Source organism: Lampetra fluviatilis, chromosome 2 (assembly GCF_964198595.1).
Source record: "Lampetra fluviatilis chromosome 2, kcLamFluv1.1, whole genome shotgun sequence".
Taxonomy (NCBI): Eukaryota; Metazoa; Chordata; class Hyperoartia; order Petromyzontiformes; family Petromyzontidae; genus Lampetra; species Lampetra fluviatilis.
In genome coordinates, this window is record NC_136276.1 from 1,390,074 (window position 1) to 1,411,363 (window position 21,290).

At 52.1% G+C, this 21,290-nt stretch overlaps 1 protein-coding gene across 1 annotated transcript in view; it reads right to left on the reverse strand.

Annotated features, from left to right (window-relative positions):
• LOC144939099 (metabotropic glycine receptor-like) overlaps nt 1-21,290 on the reverse strand; it is a 55,511-nt gene that overhangs the window by 26,499 nt on the left and 7,722 nt on the right. Inside the window, exon 2 of the mRNA XM_078866671.1 lies at nt 12,686-12,797. Within this exon, the coding sequence (XP_078722797.1) occupies nt 12,686-12,797 (112 nt within the window). The remainder of the gene's footprint in view (nt 1-12,685; nt 12,798-21,290) is intronic.

Genomic DNA, 21,290 nt, shown 5'->3' on the forward strand with positions numbered 1-21,290 from the left:
TGTGGACGCAGGGTGCGAAGACTGAGAAGGTCTGGTGGCCGTAGCGGATTTGGAAGGGGATGGAGAAGCAGACACGAGGTGGGAGTGCGGGGGAGGTGGAGGCGCGGGTAAAGGAGAAAAACGTGTCCCCGTATTTATCTCACCGATGCTGCAGGCTCTCCAATCGACCGATTCCCACTTTTAGAAGCCAAAACTCAGAGCTCTGATTAGCACTTTGCGAGCATACAGCCCTGCGGCGCTGCTTTTTATAGCGCAATCTGAGAGCGGAGCGGTGCGCACTTGGACTGCCGGAGAGACGCTGCTGCTGCTGCTGCTGCGACAATGGTGATGGCAATAATGAGTTTTCAGCATAATTCACAACATTATCATCATTTAAAAGTGATATGATTAATTTAACACACGCCGAGCATCGCCGCGGTCATCCGCGAAGACGGTCAGGCGAGCTCGTGCGCTCGCAGCGCAGCCTTCGCCGGTGGCCAGACGCTGGGCGCTGTAACCACCAAAACCCGCGGAGTGAACAGGAGGGCAGGGGCGTCGGCGGCGGACGGCTAGGGTCAGCGGCGGGGGTCAACGGCGGGCCTCGCGCCAGGGGCCGGGTTCACTCGGCCGTGAGGCTTGGAGCTGCACCTGGCGGCGTCTTCCACGCCGGGGACGGATCCGCAGCTCCCCCCATCCCACATTGGGGGGTGGGATGGGGGAGCTGCCGTTGAAGGTCCAGACCCCCTTCTAAAGTCGTCTAGTCAAGTCAACCAAACAAAACATGACGGTACAGTATTTAATATCAGTCGTGGCTTTACCTCGGCCTCTCCTTGTAAGCCATCACTTGATGCCAGGGGGCTTCTGAAAAACAAGCGAATGCCCCAGTGGGCTTCACCTACGTTCAACTCCTGTCGTACTTTCATGTTGTTTGTCGTTGCAACGTTCTTAGCAGTCCTTGCTGAACGTCTGTGTAAAAAGAGCTTTATAGCTCATCGGATTCCTCCAGTGTAAATACAGATTCTGATTTTGAAGCACAGACGGGGGGAGGGAGGGGGGGTGAGCCAGGGCAGATCGCGTCGTTTACTCGTCACGTGCGGCGTTGTGACTACCCCCCCACTCCCATTTCAACAAGGCCACGCTACGGTTAGCACCCACTCCGAATCTCGTTGCTCGTCCGGTCCTTTCATTTTTTTGTGTTCGTGTTTCGGTCGCGGGATTCACGGCATCGTGAGTTAAAACAGAAATAACAGTCGCAAGAGAGCATGGCAACAATACGCGGACACTGGAAACAAACATTTACCCGGCTCTCGAGACCCCGGCACCACGTGCCAATTTGCAAAGTTTGTGGTGGCGCCGAGATGATTTTAATTGTTAACTGCAGACGTTTTTATACCGCAGGGCTGCAATTTGGCAAATCTGACATGACGCTTTGCGTAGTTTAGCGGAGCGAAAACGCCGTCGCTTGCGATCGTTATCATCGGCCGCACGAGTTCAAATCTCGTTCGGACGGGGGCGACTCGGCACACGATCGCTTTGTGGAAAGTGAATCGTTGTATTAATAATAATCACAATTATAATGCTCGCATATTTCACGTAGTCGGATGCAATGTTTGATCGAGCACTCGGAGGCGTGAAGCCAAAGCTCAAAATCCCTCGTATGCCTCTCTGGATGGGTGGGAGCCTGAAGGAGTGAGCCTTGAGCAATAGATACACTGGCGCTACTATAGTAATGTGGAATTTCCACCGCTATATCGGAAACATCGACGCGAATGAGAACGGCCCCCGGTGCTTGTTTGGCCAAGCGGCGGTACTCTTTGCTGTTGAGAAACAGCGTGGACTCATGTATATTTGTATTTCACGGCTTCTGCGAAATCCAACGATTCTGACTGTGCATCTCGTCCAGACGCAGTGCTATGCATTTTTCAGGGCGGCATCCATAAAGCACGGCCCTTAAGCGACGGCTAAAACGTCAAAGCACTTGGATAGCTTCTGGGGAAAATACTCGGCTGTCAGCTCATCCCATCTCACCGTCCCTCCCCAAAGGAACGGACGAAGAATCCCCCGCGAGCCAGCGGCGTGCACGCGCCAGGCACAAAGGAAACGCACGGAGCGTTGAGACGACGGAACCGGTCACGATCGACTCAATGAGAGCGGAGCCCGACCAGCGAGACGCTCGCGCCTACAACACACCGGCCTATCCCGAGTCTAATGCCGACAACGCACGCCAATTAGATGGCAACTCCAAACCCCGAACAGCAGGAGTCACTGAGACCATAATTCCAATTACTAGCCAATTAGGCCCCTTCGTCCTGACCCTACCCCTAGCCGCTGTTGTGACACAGTTGAGCACTGCCGTGGGGGCTGCAGAGAGACACCGGGGCGGCTCTTCCCTCCCGTCGGGTCTCCAGTGCGCCCGCTCTCGCGCTCCACATTGGGGTGGTGGCTGACCACGAGGTACGAACACTCACCCAGAGAGTGTTTGATTTTCCCGTCGTCGTTTTTAACTACCGAACGCGCACGCCACGCGTAACTTGCTTGCGCCGGGCTGCACGGCAAAACATCGCTCGCACTCCCTTCCCGGGCCATGGGACACAAAGATCCCCCATATAGCCTTAACAGACTGTTGGAGCAAGTGCTGTTAGCGAGCACCTGCTAGAAGCCACGCTCATCAGTGCAGGCTGAAGGCAGGCAGCATAGACGCGGGAGCATAGAAGTGCGGCCCAACAATGTCGAATTCCGCACGTCCCTCTGCTGCCAACAACGTAGCTGTGCACAGCAACCGTTAATACCAATTGTGAACGGTGGTTGCCACTTCAAGCGACATCCAGGCTCAAAGACGACTTAGCTTCTGAGATCCGACGAGCAAAGTACCGTCGTTATTTGAATCTTATGGCAGGACCCCGGGGTCCCATAAGCCCCCGGCTCTCGCATCAACTGCGTTGCGACGTCATTTTATGTCTGTTGAAGGCGAACGATACGGCGATCTGTCCCACTCGACGAGCTCTACACGATGCGATAATTAAAGTTTTGTTTCTTCTGCGCATTCGTCCTCGCTGCTGCGCTTGGACGACACAACAACAGAATCATCCGCGCCAGGTGGGTCGCGGCGTTCATGTTCGCGGTGGAACGGAGTCGCCAAAAATAAACTAAATAATTACGATTTAGACTTCCGTTTATTCGGGACCCCGGGGTCCTGCTATAAGGTTCGTTTCTCGATAAACCTGTGAGTGGGGAAAAACACACTAACCCCATTGTGAGGGTAATACGCAACGGTGAAGCGCTGGCTGCATGATTGACATCGCGGGGTCTTAAACGGAGGTCACAATCCGCGGAAAGCCCTCTCATCCTCATTAGCTGCTTAACCTGGCGTTTCATTGCAAGGTCTTCCCTGGGCCTCGGCGTCTACAGCCGTGGTGAGGAACATTTTCCTTGCCGCTTTGGCCGAATAGGGTATCCAGGTACCTCTGGCGGGCCTCACACACGAATACGGACGTCTCGTGCAAGAGGCCCTTGCAGCGAAGTCAAGAGACTGGGCGTAAGGAAATTATAAACGCAGTGTTTAGCTTGCTCAAGAAAATATTTCCCTGGCGATATCTGATTAGTGCAGCTAAAAGAGATGGGCAAATATAGTTCGTGGGTAGCATCCGCACTTGTTCAGGATGTTCTCTTGTTGAGGTAGCTTTGCTAAGAAATGTCTACCCAGAGCATTAAACCACCTGGGTTCTATCAATGGTGCATACGAAATAATTATAATTATACTCCACCATTCAAGACAATGAATTCGCACGTAGTTATCCTCTTGTACAGTTATTTCCTCGCATGATATGTCCCAATGCATTGTAGCTCAGGAGTTGGCACCCTCCTTTGTGGGCCGTTTGGAAGTGGTGGGCCTCATGGAGCCATATGTGGTAGGCCTCAAAGGCGAGATACGGTCCACGGGCTGTAGGATCCAACTCCTGATCTACACGAGAAATCTTCATCATGATTGTCGTCGTTATAACGTAAAATCGATGCCGTGCCTCCTATTCCAGCAGTCTCGAGTCGCCCAGCGGCAGGAAACCCCCGGTGGCAGCTGTCCATGTGCGGCATGGAGGTGAAATTAGCATCGGCCTGCAAGTGGGCAAAAGTCTACCAGTGGAGGGGAACGTTGCTACGTGGCTTCCCAACTCAGCAATTTGAAAGCCATTCATCAAACTTCGGCAAATTTGGACCATGAGTCCAGGCTACCTTTAACGTCCACAGCGACACAGAATCACAATCCGACGAGCTATGAAGATGTTTTTTCACAGACGTCCAGCCGTTTTCACAGGCACACTCGGCACGCGTTTGTACGGCTGATACGTGGGCACAGCGTCAACCAGGGGGGGTGGCTGCCGAGCTCGAGCCGCGAGCCTCTGCCTTAAGCGGCAAACGCGCTGTCGCTGGGCCATGTCACCACCATCGCACCCCCCCCCCCCCCACCCCGGCCACGCTTCACCAATGAGCGAGGACGACATCCATCAGCCGCCGCTTTCCGCGCTCGATGGCGGGACGTTCCTTCGCCGGTCGGGTGCGAAGGGGCCAGCAAAGCGCCACGGCAGCCAGCGATGGCTCCCGCGTTGGGGACGCGAGCCAGAGCAGAGTCGGCGTTCCAAGTTTTAAATTAAATTCAGAGCTGCTCGATTGCATTAAAGAACTGCAATTGACATAACTAAGTCAATTAGCGCTAAGCCGTGATACGAGATCCTAACGTACTACCGGGATGACTGCGCTCATGGAGATTTCGTGCCGGGCGTCTACGCCGGTTCGGGGGGCCTCGGTTTGCAGCGTAGAGCCCTGTGGAGCGGAATTAGGTCGTGGTCTTTTGCTGTATTTATACTAAAGGGGGGGGGGGGGGGGTGTTTACATCGGTGTAAAAATTATACGATAATATTATTACTATTTGACAGTCATTGATCGATCCACTGCTGGATAAATGGCTTCCCCACACCGCGTCAGTGACGCGGGTTGTTTTCACCATGCTTCACCATGCTGCTCGGTGCGGGTTCATGAAGGATCACCCAGGGTCAGATTTCATTTATCACTCACCGCGAGGAATCTAGTACACGATTGAAACAAATATGTTTTATTTTACCACGTGAGGCCTACTGAGCTATATAGCTCTTTTGCAGACGCGACCTGGGTGGGTTATTGTGAACATTTATAGCAATGTAAGCATATTTTTTGTACAAAACAAATATATACCCCACGGCGTAGAGGCGTTTTGTGATGGCTCCTCAGGGGAACGTCTAGCACATTAGTTGTGACGTCACTGCAGTGAGGCAGGAGGTGCGGATCGGAGTGCTGGATTCTAAGCAGCTCGAAAATTCGTCGTTTGGGTTTCATGATTCTGCTTGTTTACTCACGAAAGCCTCGCCAAGTCGCACGGCTCGTTTCTATTGAGCAAGGGTCCTGTCAAGTTTACGCAATCGGTGGGACCAACGATTGCTCCGAATAATCCCAACGGAGTAATTGGAGCACGGCACTCTGAGACGGATGCTAGCAAGACAGGGGGAAGCAATGGCAAGGTCCGGGAAGAGAAGCTAGCAGCAGCAGCAGCGTGCTGTAGATGCGATGAGGCGAGCACGGTGGTGGTGGCGCTGGGTGGGAGCCGTGGGCACGCGATGGGCGGGGAAGTTGCCACGGCCGCGGCATCGGGGAGCGGTCTCCACGAGTCCGGCGAACAAGAGCACACGGTGGGAGAGACGGTTAGAGCGGAACTATGGGTCTCTGTGTGAGCCTGTGGGTCTTTGTGTGCGAGTCTGTGGGTCTCTGTGCGAGTCTGTGGGTCTCTGTGTGAGTCGGCAGGTCTCTGTGTGAGCCTGCGGGTCTCTGTGCGAGTCTATAGGTTTATATCTGAGTCTACGGGCTCTGTGTGCATCTATGAGTGTCGGTGTGAATCTGTGGGTCTCTGTGCGAGTCTCTGTGTGAATATATGGGGCTATGTGCGAGTCTGTGGGTCTCTGTGCGAGTCTCTGTGCGAGTCTGTGGGTCTCTGTGCAAGTCTTTGTGTGAATATATGGGGCTCTGTGCGAGTCTGTGGGTCTCTGTGCGAGTCTCTGTGTGAGTCTGTGGGTCTCTGTGCGATTCTGTGGGTCTCTGTGCGAGTCTGTGGGTCTCTGTGCGAGTCTGTGGATCTCTGTGCGAGTCTGTGGGCATGTCTGCGAGTGTAAGAGCAGATGGGTGGGAGACTGTCAGGGCACATCTTGGAAGTCACGTGTCGGCCGTGCAGCAGCTGCGGTTGTGCAGTGGACGGGAGAAAGCGTCAGCTGCATTAACGACTCTGGCCACGGTAACATCGTGATCTTGCATGAGCCCAACGGAGCACCACTCCTGCTGTGATTTTACATTTAATTTTATCACTCACAGAAACGTCAAACTCACGTCAGACCCGCCGGGAGCCATCGCCTGGGCAGATATCCTCGAGAAAAAAATAACTGTTTGTTTTGAGGTTTCATTGTCCTTTCGATGACTGTGTCAACAAAATACATTGCAAAACAACAATAACAACAACAGAAACACACGAGCTCGTTAATCGAGGAGGAGGCTCAGGAGACGACGCGCAGAGTGGGTCGCAGGAGAGGTGCGTGCGGGATAAAAAAAAACGAACATCGCATTAATTGGAAAGTTGGCTCTCCCAATTAATCAGTAACACCTCGAGACAAAATACCAAAAACAAATCTTGTGGACTAACGGAGAGTCGAAAATAGATTTCAGGAGGAGACGTTCGCACTGATACAGGGACACCCAGAGGCCAAACGATCTGGAAGGCGATTTAAAAAGGGATGATACGTTCTCGGAATCCAAAACCTTAAACAAAAGGCGTAATAATACAGCATTACTCGATATGAGTTTCCTTTCGGAGACACGGTAGCTTTGCGGGGTTCCTTTCTTTTCATGTGAGGCATAGTATGCTCAATCCACTGCTGGATGAAGGCCTTCCCCAAGTCGCTGCCATCGCTCACTGCGATGTAATAATAATGATGTAATAATATTATTATAATAATATTATTATAATAATATTATTATAATAATAATCCTTCTGCACACGAGCTGATTTCAATGCTCCATCTCCTCGGCGGACGGTCCGTCGGATGCGTTCCGTATCCTCGGATGCTGCTCCGTTGTTATTCTTGTCCACCGGCCACCATTCCTTCTAGCAACATGTCCTGCCCAATCTTATTTACTTTCCTAAACAGTTTGAACTCTTCTATCTTCTTGCGTTTCTATTTCTGCCTTTCAACGTGACTCCAAGCATGCGTTCGCCGAGATTCTTTGCGCACTTCTCAGTTGGCCCACGACCACGGACTTTGTGAACCACGTGACGACGTTGCAGGTAGTACACACCGTGTAATTACGCAATCGCTTAATATTTACATTGGCCTTTCATCTCCATAGTTTAGGTGTTGGTGATTTGGCCTTATCCAAACACAGCCAATGCCTCTCGGTTCCATCTTCTCCATTGAATAAGGGCAACAGCCGGAAATTATGATTATCCAATGCTCTTGTGCAGAAACAATTGTTATGGCAGTTCAACTGACAACACCGCACGAGTTATTCTTCGTTGTAAAAACACATACGGTTGAAAGATTAGCGGACTCGAGTGATGCTGGCATTGTACTTTTGTCATATTATACACACGTTTGACGAATCTAATTTTATCTTGTCACAACAACTCCCACAGCTCGAGTGGTCCCTACCAACACAGCGGACACGTCGGCCCAACGCAAGGCACTCAAACGCCCAAGGTTTAATAACAGCCACTCGACGTCTGTTTGCACTTTCGGCCTTTCTCGGTAAATCATACAATGAGTACAACTGGCCTGACAAAGCAGCCACACTCTCCCCTGCAGTAGGCTCACGCGCACCGCTAAACATGCTGGACGGGCAGCAACTCGAGGGAGAGCTTCCCGTGTCAACATGAGATGACGCCAACGCAACGCGCAGACAAAACGAAGCCACCGCCATGCAACAGCTATTCACCGTAATCACAGCTCAACGCAGCACATTCGACGAGAATGGATGGTAAAGCGAGGCGGAGTGTGAAATGTAGGTTAAATTCTGGTCGGATAGGTACATTGTAGCTGTGGCGCTGGGTATGGTCAAAGAAGTCCCATGTGACCCAGACTGCATGGGCAGGCCCTCACCCAATAGTGGATTGATAAAACGGCCGTACAAGATCACGTAACATTCACGGTGACCAAGTAATACATGCAATTGGCCGTTACTCAATGACCGGGAAAGAATATAATTTAGAGATGGAGGTCCTTAATGGGTCCTCCGCGTTTTCCTTCCACATTTAGAAGCACGCGCTTCGGGTATTCGGCTGCTGTAAATGTCCACGTGATAAGCCACTTCGTTGAGCTGCCGTTTGTGGCCAGGTCGCTTTCGAAAAAGAGCTATGCAGCTCAGTGGGCCTTACCTGGTAAAATAAAAAAAATGGTTTAGCTTGTCGTTTTATGCAATCAAATTCTGCTGTAGGCATCGCTACATGGGGCGCTGAATCCATCGGAAATCTCACAGAGCAGCGGCAAGCCCCTTGTGCCGGAGTGTGGCCGACCACATTTTTATATCGGAAAATAAAGATGACAAAAGTGTACAAAAGACAATATTATTGGATGTACGCTGAGCATCATACTAAAAATGAAAAAAATGTTATCATTCAGAACGTATTGTGGGATGTAACACGTGGAATTCTGCGGCAGTCGGAAATTAACAGGATTTTAACGTGGAATCCATACATCACGTCGATGAGCGTGGAGCGGCTAATTATCAAACGACAGCGTGCACACATGTTCATGTGTATACAGCACAGCACGTATTGTTTTTTCGCAAGCACGATTAATCTGCAACCTGGACAATCCGCCCGCGGATAATCGATGAGCAACAACTGGCGAGCGGCTTGCCACGCAGCGCTCGCGTTCTGTCCACTGAGCACGCATGCCCCGCGGACGGGCCACGTGTACCGTATTCACACGCACGCATGCACACACGGGAACGCACGCACGCACATACAAATGCACGCACGCACGGGAACGCACGCACACACGGAAACGCACACACGTGAACACACGCACACACACACGGAAACGCACACACGTGAACGCACGCACACACACACGGAAACGCACACACGTGAACACACGCACGCACACACACGGAAACGCACACACGTGAACGCACGCACACACATACACGGAAACGTACACACGTGAACGCACGCACACACGGAAACGCACACACGTGAACGCACGCACACACACACACGGAAACGCACACACGTGAACGCACGCACACACACACACACGGAAACGCACACACGTGAACGCATGCACACACATACACACACACACGGAAACGCACACGCGTGAACGCACGCACGCGCGCGCACTGCTCCGTCACGCGGCCCGCACGTGCGCGTCTCGCAGCGCCAGCTCACCGAGCGACACGTGGGAGATCCATCACCAACCGGGAGGGGGTGCGGGGCAGGCGCCAGGTTTGGGGAGAGTGGGGGGCAGAGATGAATTGAGCCTTGGGGTAGAATGCTGGGATAGTTTAGGCGGGGGGGGGGGGTGTGCATGCTCGCGAAGATTTTACTGTGGCTGCTGTTGCTGCTTTGCCAGCGCATGCACTGACATAACACACACCTGGATGTATTTACATGCACGGCAAGACCTCACTTGCCGCGTGTTCACACTCGAATGCGTATTTGCTACAACGTGCGTCTTCCATTAGGGAACACTTTTCGCGCATCCCGAAACGCGCGACCATTATAACGCGGAACACGCACCGCTATAGCGCGGAACCCGCACCGCTATAACCCCAAATGTGCACCGCTATAGCGCGGTTTCTGAATGGTTGACGACGAACTACTTTTTTTTTTCTTTTTTTTGGGTTCTTTCGGTAAAGTCACGTAGAATGGAAATAATAAAATAATACAAATATATTTCTCACGACGTTTATTAAGTTTTATTTTTATTATTTTATTATGTCCATTCTACGTGACTTTACCGAAAGAACCAAGAAGATGAATCCCTGCAGTCACGAAAGCTTTAAATCGAGACGAACTACTTTCTTGAGCTGTGCGGCTGAGTGGCACGATATAGTTCGCGCAAACGACACAGCAGCGCGGCGGCGTGCCCCAGTTACTTGTCTCGCCATCTTACTGCGCGTGCGTAGTCGTGCATCGTGTCTCTCTGAGCGTTACCGTTACATTATTCATGGGGAAACTGTTTTTCTCCGAATGCGTTTTTCGCTTCACGCGGCGATTTTCGGGAACGCATCTCCCGCGTTAAAACGACTTACTCTACGCACGTACACACGCACGCACGCGCGCGTGTGTGTGTAGGCGTGCGCTGGCTTTGTCGACAACACGCCTCCTTTCCTGGCTTGGGCGTCGCGGGATGTTTATCGATTTGTCTGAGTGGCTCGCAGACGGGCAGCGGGGACTCCCAGGATGGGAGCCTCCATTAGAGATACACCGGAGTCCATTACCGCTGACTGACTGCTGGAATTCTGCGAAGTCTAATGGCAATTTTTTTTAATGATAAGAATAATAAAATGTCTCGCTTGTTTATTTCAACCTTTAACAAAAATATATGTTAGGTGATTTATAATTTCGGGATAGCAACATAATAATAATGCTGTGGTGGGGTGGAGTGGTGGTATAGTGCTTAGGGTAATGCATACGTGATTATCCCAAAGGGTTTAAATCAGTGAGACCCCCAACTGAAAAAACCTTGGGAAACCATTTTGGTAAATACTAAGTAAATAAAAATATTTCCCCCAATATTTTCACGCAAACAGCAATAAAGAAAAATCGCCAAATTAAACTTAACATGTAGAATAAGCTCGGGGAGACGGCGAGTTAAGTCATGGGGACAATCTGAACAACTGGCTGCAACTCGAAGTATCTAATGCCAAGTCCTTGAGTACATGTACATTAAGTGTGTATATATATAGTATCTTCAAGTTGCGGTCCTAAACGACGCCCCTCTGAGTTCATTGGTGCACGCAGACATTGAACTGTCATGCACTGCAGTTGGCAAGGACGAGTCCACTTGTGGAGAAACGAAGGGGGGGTTTACTAAACGAGCTTGCAAAGCAGCAATAGGCTAATGCAAACCGCCGCTCGGTGAACTCCCCCATAATTAATGAAATAACAAATAATAACCTTGAATAGTTATTCATTTTCCCTCTTGTTCCTCACAGCAAGGGTACGATACCGAAGACTAAAACCTAAGTATGGAGAAACAAATCGGATGGCCCCGGTGGTAGCGCGTTCGCTACTCGTTCAAATGTTAGTGGTTCAACTCCGGCAGGCCGCCCTGGCTATGACTGCGAGCGTATTCACAACAAAAGTACTGAGCACCGTCGGGTTGCTCAATGGGGATTACACACAGCAGCGATCATCGCCGCCCATTACTGCCGGACTGATGCCCACTTGCAGGCCAGGCGCCGAATCGCCGCCCGCCACACAGGGACAGCTGCCGCTGGGGGCGCCCATTAAAATGTGTTGAGACGCGATGCGATCTAAGTCGCGTATACAGCGCTCCGAGATGCCTTCGGCTTAAAGGAGAGTTGTTCTACCAAACACAAATCATTTCAATGATTATTAGGCGATCACATATTCCTTGTGGGGGAATAAATAATGGTGGAAACAATATTCCTTTCGCCTATTTGTTCCCAACGTGCTTCCGTCAGCTGGACGGGAATGGGGCTAGCGGAGGAGTGCGTGTCCAGCCGGGAAGAGCTTTGCGATCGATGCTCGATGGGGAGGGGAGTGGGATGTCAGACTCTCGCAACCACAGACTCTGGAGGAGGAGACGCTAATGCCAATGCGTCTCTCGGCTCTCTTGCTGAGCCGAGCGCTTTAGGGAAAAGATGAAGGGAATATTTATACCGTGTCGAGCTTTTAAGACGTGGTGATGTTTTCCGGCTGAACCAGCAGTTAATTGATTCTTTTTAACGCGTAGGCTTTCGCGACCAATGTTCAGATTCATTATTGATATTTGGGTCAGATCGGATGAGTATATTGTGTCTCGTTCACCCTCCTCCACCCGACAGAATGTTTTCCAATTGCCTGACAATGCTGGTCTCAACTACCAATGAAACGTCGTACCCAATTGCCGTGTGAATCGCGATCAAGCGCACCAGTGTGCCGACGCGGTGCTAAATGGGCACGTTAATTCACGTGACAACTTTATTCATTGGTTGTGTCGGATGGAGGAGGGTTGTACGACACAACATTTTACTCACGTGATCTGACGCGAAAATCATTTAGGAATGTTATCCATACTCTTTGGTTCTTTCGGTAAAGTCGCGTAAGAACCAGAGTATGGATTCCTGCAGTCACGAAAGCTTCAAATCATTTAGGAATGTTATCCTCTTCTTGGTTCTTTCGGTAAAGTCACGTGCAATGGAAAAAAAAACATATCACAATTATTTTATTATTTTATTATGTTGTAATTATATTATTTTATTATTTCCATTCTACGTGACTTTACCGAAAGAACCAAGAAGATGAATCCCTGTAGTCACGAAAGCTTTAAATCGGAATGTTATCCTCTTTATTTTGTTCGTTAGCCTTTTACGTTCGCGGCTACGCATCGGATTTACAAAGCGGCTAAACGCAGCTGCTGCTTCTCAAGGCGTGGCTGCTTCCCGCCATGCGAGGCGTTTGCGGTACCTGCGTGCTGTTGGCGTGGCACCGGTGCGTCCCTGCGAACCAGCCGGCGCTCTCCTCTGTGCACTGATCAATCTCCTGGCCGTGTAAGTCCAGGTCCAGCCTCAGGGTGCCCCTGCAGCCAGCAGCAGCAGCAGCAGCAACGGAAGACAAACAACACCCATGTAGGCTTGCACAGACTGTTGAGTGCAAGTGCTGTCAGCGAGCACCTATTTAGGCCGCCACGGAACACGAGAGAGTGGTGTGGTGAGAGCATCGCCCGGACACCGTGCTCTCCCCAAGTGCTCGTGTTTACATTCGACAACAGACATCTCATTCAGGGCTGAGTCGACCTTAGGGGAGACACGGGAAGGGTTCAGATAACACTCACCACCGACGTGAGTCAAGCGCAGGAAATGAAACTCGGACTTGTGGGTTCGTAGCGCGGGAAATACGCACCAATTTTAGGATGAATTTGAAAATGACATGGATTTAACAGACGAGGTATCTCAGGCAAAACAAATGTTGTTAAATCCTTTATATTAAGTTCGCTTGCTTGCTTGCTTGCGTGCTTGCGTGCTTGCTTGCTTGCTTACGACCGTGTAAATCTTTTGGTCATTTTTTAACCCACTTCCCGTGATCCAATCGAGTTGACATTTTCCACACAGACTCGTTGTGGGTGACAATGTTCGTGAAAAAAAATTCCCAAAATTTTACACTTTTTAGGCAAAAAAAAAATATTTTACATATATTCAAATAGAACTCATTCGTGGCTTTGGCTGAACGTCACAGTGTAAGAGCCCAGAACGTAACCCCTCCACAGGCCGTGGCGGAGTAGCGCAGTTGGTAGCGCCCTCGCTTCCTATGCCAAAGGTCGCGGGATCGATCCCCGCGTCCTCCACAGGCGAATATATTTTTAAATCCTTTATATTAAGTTCGCTTGCTTGCTTAGGACCGTGCAAATCTTTCGCTCGTTTTTTAACCCACTTCCCGTGATCCAATCGAGCTGACATTTTCCACACAGACTCGTTGTGTGTTAAAATTAATTTTCGTGAAAAAAAAATTCCAAAATTTTACACTGTTTAGGGAAAACAAATTAAATATTTTATTACCAATTGCTTAATGGTGGCAGACAATCATCTGACCCATAGGTGGCAGCCATCTCAAGCCAGAGAACGAGAGGACTCTAGCCGCCACGCATATACAGGATTTATAGTGAAAAACTTTGTTTTTACGGGTTTACTTGTTTTTGTTATATTCAATGAAAGGCACAATGCAAAGTGGCTAAGTAATTTATGGGTATAACTTGTGGAAGGTCCTCGTTCTGCCGACCGGTCACCGCATTTCAAGGGCCCAGATGTTGAATGTCTCCGTGTGGTTGATGAGGCCGCGAATGTTTCAACCAACAGGAGGAGACGCCGTCGAGCGACCCTCACGGCAAGATGCCACGAGTAACTTCCTGCCACGACATCAGTTATTATGGTATCCTGCTAAAACTAAAGGGTGAAAGCGCAGCCCTGCAATCGCCCGTTCATGCCACTGCGGGTGGAAGATCCCCACTCTCGGGAGCCCCACACGAGACCCTCTCGAGGGTGTGTTTGGCCTACTCTTCCGCGCCGGCCGGACATTTTGGAAGACAGGTTAGATCACCCACACTTTACCCCAACGCGCATGACCTGCCCATCACCTATGAACTCTGCTGCAGACGTTCATAATGCCGTGTAGACAGAGGCGGGGAAGCGGGGCGGGGGGGGGGTTATTTACGAAAGCTGCCCCATTGTGTCCACTGCCGGGCTGGGAGATCGAAGTGGTGACCATCGGATTGCGAGTCTCGTACGTTACCATGGCAGCTTCCACATTACGCAAACAAAAATCTGCTAATCTGGCACTTGCCAAAGCCTCAAGTGAAAGTGTCTTCAAGCTCAAACAAGCACAGCGCCCCCCCTAACCCCCCCCCCCTTATGGCCGTGGTATAATTTCCACATTTCTATGGAAGGGGCCAGTCTCAAACAAAATACAACCACCTCTGACTTTCACTAAAGTTGTCCCCATCGTTATCAGTCCCAGGAGGACGCAGGCCTGTGTCGAGTGCCGACCAGGATTTTAACTTAAGGCCTTCCAATTGTGAGCGGTGAACTCGCAAACATCACTGCCCCGACCGGAACATGACAAACCACGAGCCGCTCCGTTTTTTGACAGCACCTCGGCGTGAAGTTTTGCCCACCGTCTGATGCATCCCAAGGTCACCAAATTAGAACAATGTCCCAGAACTGTCTTACCTGCACCCCACGGTACGTCTATTTTTGCTTCCACAGTACAATTCTCGATAATCGAAAGCATTAGTCACGGGAGAGATGCAGGCGCGATCGGGCACTTGTTACCAGACCTTCATAAAGCACACTCGCGAATGCACACGCACGCAGATTAATTGGCATTAATGGGCAATTGACCTTTACGTAATGCAACTACGCCTAATAGGGTTACGTGGTATTTTGTTGTTTTACAGTAGCGCCGAACCCAGGGCTATTTCCGAATTATGAGCGCAGCGCCGAGAAGATCCTTAGCCCAGATTGGCGCGCTGTGCGCCCCTGCTGCACGTGACGTGGCACACGGGCAGACGCACTCCGAGCAGCCCCTATCGGCGAGCCGCATTCCCCTTCCACGCTGTCCAAGCCGGAGCCAAAGCCATCCGCTTGATTTGCCCGTGGCAACGCGGGGGAGCCCATTAAGATCAGCGCGGCGAAACAAGAGCAAGAAGAAGAATAAAAACAACTTCCCGCATATCCGTCGAGCGTCGAGGTGGCCGGGGTTTTGTTTTGAGATCCGCGGACACGTCTACCCACGCATGATGTATCGACACGTCCCGTCCCGCGGGAGAAACGGCGCTCGTAATTGATGCCTCTGCCGCCGCCACCGCCAGCGAGGGGGTCTGGAGGCGCTCGCTCGCTCGCTCGCCACCGCGGGGCCCGCCGCGCTGCGCGGGCGGCCGCGCGATTCATCTGCCGATGGAGCCGCTCGTCGTGCGGGAGCGGTCACGGCCCGTGGGCTCTGGGCGGGGAGATGGAGCGAGCCGTGGATGGCGGCGGAGCGCATCGCTCGCTGCACGGGGCTCTGTGCAGTTCGCTCACTGCACATCGCCCGCTACCTGCACTCGCTCGCTGCACTGCATGTCGCTTGCCGCACGTCGCTCGCCAATTTTTTTCGATTTTCAGAGCAAAAATGCCAAATAATGTCCCCATTCAGGCCCCCTCGGAGATGATGCCCAGGGCAAACTGCCCCACTTTTGACCCCCCCCCCCCCGCTCGCCCCCGCTCGCCCCCGCTCGCCCCCGCTCGCCCCCGCTGCGCTCTCTCTGCTGCTACGGCTGAGGGCTGCTCGCTCGCCACCTTGGGCTCGGCACTTTTAGTGGACGTCTGGCGGCTTTCATCTGATGGTCGGCAGAGCCGTTTGGGGTAAGGTTCAATCATCCCTCCCGCCGGTGGACCGCCTCTGCAAGGTGTGCGTGGTTTGGGAACACAGCAGGTGGCTCTAATCAAGAAACCTGGGGGGTGGGAGGGGGTGGGGTGAGTGGGGGGAGACGAAATGTAATTTTACAAAAATATAATAAATTAATAAATAGAAACCACCCGCTGCCTATCTCGTCGGAACCCAATTAGCCATTTCTGGCTCAGGTCGATTAATGAGACAGGTCGGGAGGATTCGAGTGCCCGGTCCAAACTCGCTCCGCGGCGTGAGTCACGCTGCTGACAAGGCCTGAAGGGGGCGGGGCGGGGGAGGCGGGGGGAGGCGCGATTTTGATCTCAGCGGCGATTTCTGAGATTTATTTTAATTCAGCATTTATCAGGAATCTAACGATTTGCTCCCCTCCCCCCCGGCGATTTGACAAATTGTCACATTCAGGTTTACAATACGCTTCATCGTAATTATGGTCTCATTTGTATTGTTCAGTCTTCTTTGTACTACCTGGTGTATCGTGCCTTTGTGCCGTTTGTTGAAACGTTCCGACCCACCCCTACTGGACGCTTGGAGAATAAGAGCTGCACAGCTCATCGGGTTCCTAAAGTAAGAATCAATATTCTGATTCTGTATAATTAGCGTATGGATATCATTGCGGTGGTTAAAGTGCCCAAGCCTCAAACCTGTTTGCCCCTCCGACTCACGACAACTGATGGCCTCTGATGTATTTTGGTCACTTTTCATCTCGCGCGGCATGGACCCTGGCGTGTGATGGCGATGGGCCGCACAGGCAGAATGTGTGCGCGTGTTCTCCCCTCTCCACGTGTATGTGCGTGTTCTCACCGCAATCAATACTCCGCAAAATCACCATTGCCACCAGCACTGACATCTCCATTCACCATTCACCAGGACCTCACTGGCGTTCCTCCGCATCGCTTCAAGTCACACAAGGTCCTTTTGGACCGACGCGCTTAACCTTAAACGATGCGAATTCAACCCCCGGTGAAGCTTGAGGAGCCGAATAGAGTTCAAAAGAACTGACAAACACCTCGCCGTCAAAGACCCAACACAGAAGAACCCTGGGGTTTGATCTTCCACGAAGCTCATGGTCCGCCCTTTAACGCATCCACTGCAAACCCACAGCAGCAGACGCGGATGCGCAAATTGAATATTACAACTCTCCGACAGTGTGCGAATGCGGTCATCCAGAACGAAGAGTGCGACGTCATAACGACGCGACGCCCGATCCACAAAAACGAAGGAGACATCACAGCGATACACAACTCCGCTGCTCCTGACGCGGTTGTCTGGCTTGACCACCTGAATGTGAAATTGTGGTTGTCGCTCTGAATCCACATCAGCCATGAGAAAGAAAGAAACTGCCATCTTCACCATCATCATCATCGTCGTCGTCATCAATTCATCATTACGTTGCATTGATTCGTGCGCTTACAAAATATCAATATCCTAATCACCGAATCGACAAACCCATGAAACGCCCAACAATCCGTGCGTGGCCCTCGTGGCGAGACGGACCCGCGCCGCCTCTTAGCAAGAGGCCCCGCGCCCTCCTGCCCCCCCCACCGTGGCCGCCTGTCACCGCTCGCTCGTCCGGGGGGTGTTTGCGCGCCGCCGGCCGGGGCGCCGAGGACGGTCCTCGTCACGCACCTGACAGCACAGGAGGCTCGGCTATTACTACTCCTGGGCTACAACAACTCATCTCGTCCCCGCCAAAGTTTGACAGCTCCAACAGGCGCGCTTGCTTACACGGCGAGCGGTGGGGGGTGAAGCAGGGGGGGGGGGCGAAGTGTGGACGTCCAGTCTATCCAGCTCTTGCATCAATCAATCAAGGTGGCTGGGTCACGCTCATTAGGATTTGATTGTTTTTTTCTGGATTCTTTAATCGCCGAGGGCGGCCATGCCCGCGCTAAGCTCTCTCATGAAGACGCGTTAAGCTCTCTCATGAAGACGCGTTAATCGGCTCGAGATGATTTCTGACGGGAGAATCAACACGATTCACCTGTGGTCTACAGCACTCGTGCAGAGGCAGGTCAAATACCCATCCGCCGTGCTCTCAGACGTGGCGAGCGCTCACGGTGTGAAGGTCGCCGGTGTGTGGCGGCTGGCCGATGTAAACATCTTTCTGGCGTCGGACAAAATAAGTCAGCCCACCGCGGCTTGTCCATCGGTGTGTTAGCCTCCGCCAAAGCAATGTGGAATGTCCACCACAGGGCGAGCTCTTCCCAATTGGCCCTTGCCTGGTTAAATACACAAACGCCGAACCGTGAGAACAATGGCACGATCGCCGAGCATTGTTTTAGCACGGCTGGCTACGTACGGTGCGAAAGAAGTCCACCATTCATATATACAGTGCAGAGCCATCGTCTCTCTTTCCCGGCGCCGTGAGACTGTGGAGCTCCCGCCCACTGCCCCAGGACCGCCAGGAGAGATGGGTCCTGCGACATTGCTAATTGGGAGCAGGGAGCCTCTGCGGCTTGACTGTCGGGCTTGGTGTTGCGAAGAGAAAAGTGGCAAATGCCACCACAGTCCCGAGATGAGCAACTTAAGAAGCCAAACCCTTGCGCTTGTGGTCGGGAAGTGGAGCTTGATGACGGCGCTCGTGAAGATGGTCGTGGTGGTATTGGTGACAATGGCGACACTCAAAAGGATGACATTGAGAGTGATGATAATGAAGGTGCAGGTGGTGATGATGGTGAAGATAGTCTCATTTGTTGACAGAAAGAAACCCCATATGTATGAAGAAGAAAAAACCTCCCACTGTAGGCGTAATTAACATTCTGCAAACGTAATTAGTCACAAACCTAGCGCGGCACTGAAAGGGCAGGAGAGGAGAAGACCATCAGCCGCCATGTGGCGGGACGAGCACTCCGTGTGGATGCCGGGCCATGCCCAGCATGATGCCACCCCTGCCCCTCGAACCTGCCAGCCGCAGTCCTCTACTCGCTCCCCCAGTGACCGAACAGCCCGAACCAACGCAGCTTTTCATTCAATAACATTTTCATATGCGTCGATTAAACGTTATCCAAAATTCCCTCTAACCTGATAATTGTTTTTTTACCCTTTTTATCTGGCAACAAGACCGACACCTCTCATCAGCGAGCCGCTTGCCCTATACAGTATAAACTGGCCCTATTAGCGCTACCCGCAAAGCGTATCACTTTCAGTTATCTTTGCGGTCTAAACAGTTGTCGGTGATGCGCCCTCCCTACGTCTACCCCTCAGAAATTAACTTTTTTATCGAATGTTATTCGGTTCGTTCATAAGAACCGAGCAGGCTTGTGCTCACCAGTAGGAGACGCGGCCTGAGCGAGAGGTATCCTGGAAGCGGTGTGCCGGGTGCAGACAAATCTTCCGGGTCACCGACCTGGAAGAGACCTGGCTGACTTCAATCCCTGCTGAACATTCTCGCTGACCCCTAACACCTTGACCCCTAACGACCCCTAACAACCCCTAACCCTAGACCCCCTTTTTCCACTGTTTGCTCGCTGTTCCGTTTTCTTCCATCGAGCCCCCTTCTCGCGGGATGAGAGGGCGGGGCCAAGTCAACGACGCAGCCCACCTCGAGGGGCTGGCGGCGGCAGCGGCCAGCACAGGTCGGATGCCCTCGACTCGGGTAAAGCCACCGTCCACCCATCCGCCTGCAGTCCACCGTCCATCCATCCGCCTGCAGTCCACCGTCCATCCACCCGCCTGCAGTCTACCGTCCGTCTATTATTGATCGCTCTTCGGAGCACAGCAGTCGCGTCCGGGGGGCGGCGGTTTCAGTTGACATCGGCTGGCCACGATCCGCTCTGCTTCTGACGCAACGCGCGGTCGGTGCGCGCGGCTCGTGGGCGAGCGGCGTTGGACCGGTTCGGGGACGTCGCGTGCGAGGTAGGGTGAGGGAGGCTGCGCTTAAGAGCAATTTGAGCTCGCGACTTCAAGGTCGTGAGTTCAAATCCTCGTTTCATGGTCATAAACTCAGCCTATGATCATCAATATTTGACGTGGTGTCAGATATTGCGACGTTGGCGAAAAAGTGAACAAGTCACATCAACAATCACGCGTTATTGTGTGATGATGCAGATGCCGATGTCTGCGCGGATTCATTACCGCCGCCACCGCCACGAATAACAACAAGAACAACAACAAGAACAACAAGAACAACAACTATTCCGGCGAATAGAGACATCCGGTGGCTCCTGCGGGGTAGCGCACGCCCTCCCCCTGAGATGCGTCACGCCGCTCGCACGGCACGGGAGGAAGCTCCCGCTCTGAAGTGAGAGAACGGAGAATGCACAAACCCCACCTCCCCCCACCCTCTCCACCCTCTCTCTGCACTCTCCCCACCCTCTCTACCCTCTCTCTCTGCACTCCCCCCACCTCCCCCCTCTCTCTCTCTCTGCACTCCCCCCACCTCCCCACCCTCTCCACCCTCTCTCTCTGCACTCCCCCCACCCTCTCTATCCTCTCTCTGCACTCCCCCCACCTCCCCACCCTCTCTACCCTCTCTCTGCACTCTCCCCACCCTCTCTACCCTCTCTCTCTGCACCCCCCCACCCTCTCCACCCTCTCTGCACTCCCCCACTTCCCCACCCTCTCTACCCTCTCTCTGCACTCTCCCCACCCTCTCTACCCTCTCTCTCCACTCTTCCAGTCATGTCACCATGGCCGTCCGCGCTCACATGCGCACCTGGAAGAGGCGATGCTGTAGCCCAACATAATATGAGGAACGGGTCTCATGATGATGATGAGTATTATTTACACTGATGACAATAATTGTTGTTGATGATGATTTATGTTGCTTCCGATGATGATTTTCAGCATGATGGTGAATGTGAAGCTGCTGCTGCTATTCATGATTGTGCTTTTGCTACAATCGCTGCTATTGAAGCTGCTGCTGAGAATAATCATGATTGATGCTGCTGCATAATGATTGTGGTGCTGCAGCTGATGATGATGATGCAGACATGATCACGTACTGGTAGGTTTCAGTGTTCATGATCCCTTATGACTCGCTCCACCCACATGTTCTATCAATAATTGTCCTCGCATATAACGCAATCACGCATGAGCACATACAACGACACACAAAAGACAAAGATCCTCCGTGTAGCCTACTGGGGCAGGTGATGTTAGCGAGCACCTATCAAGGCCTGGTACCGCACACGAG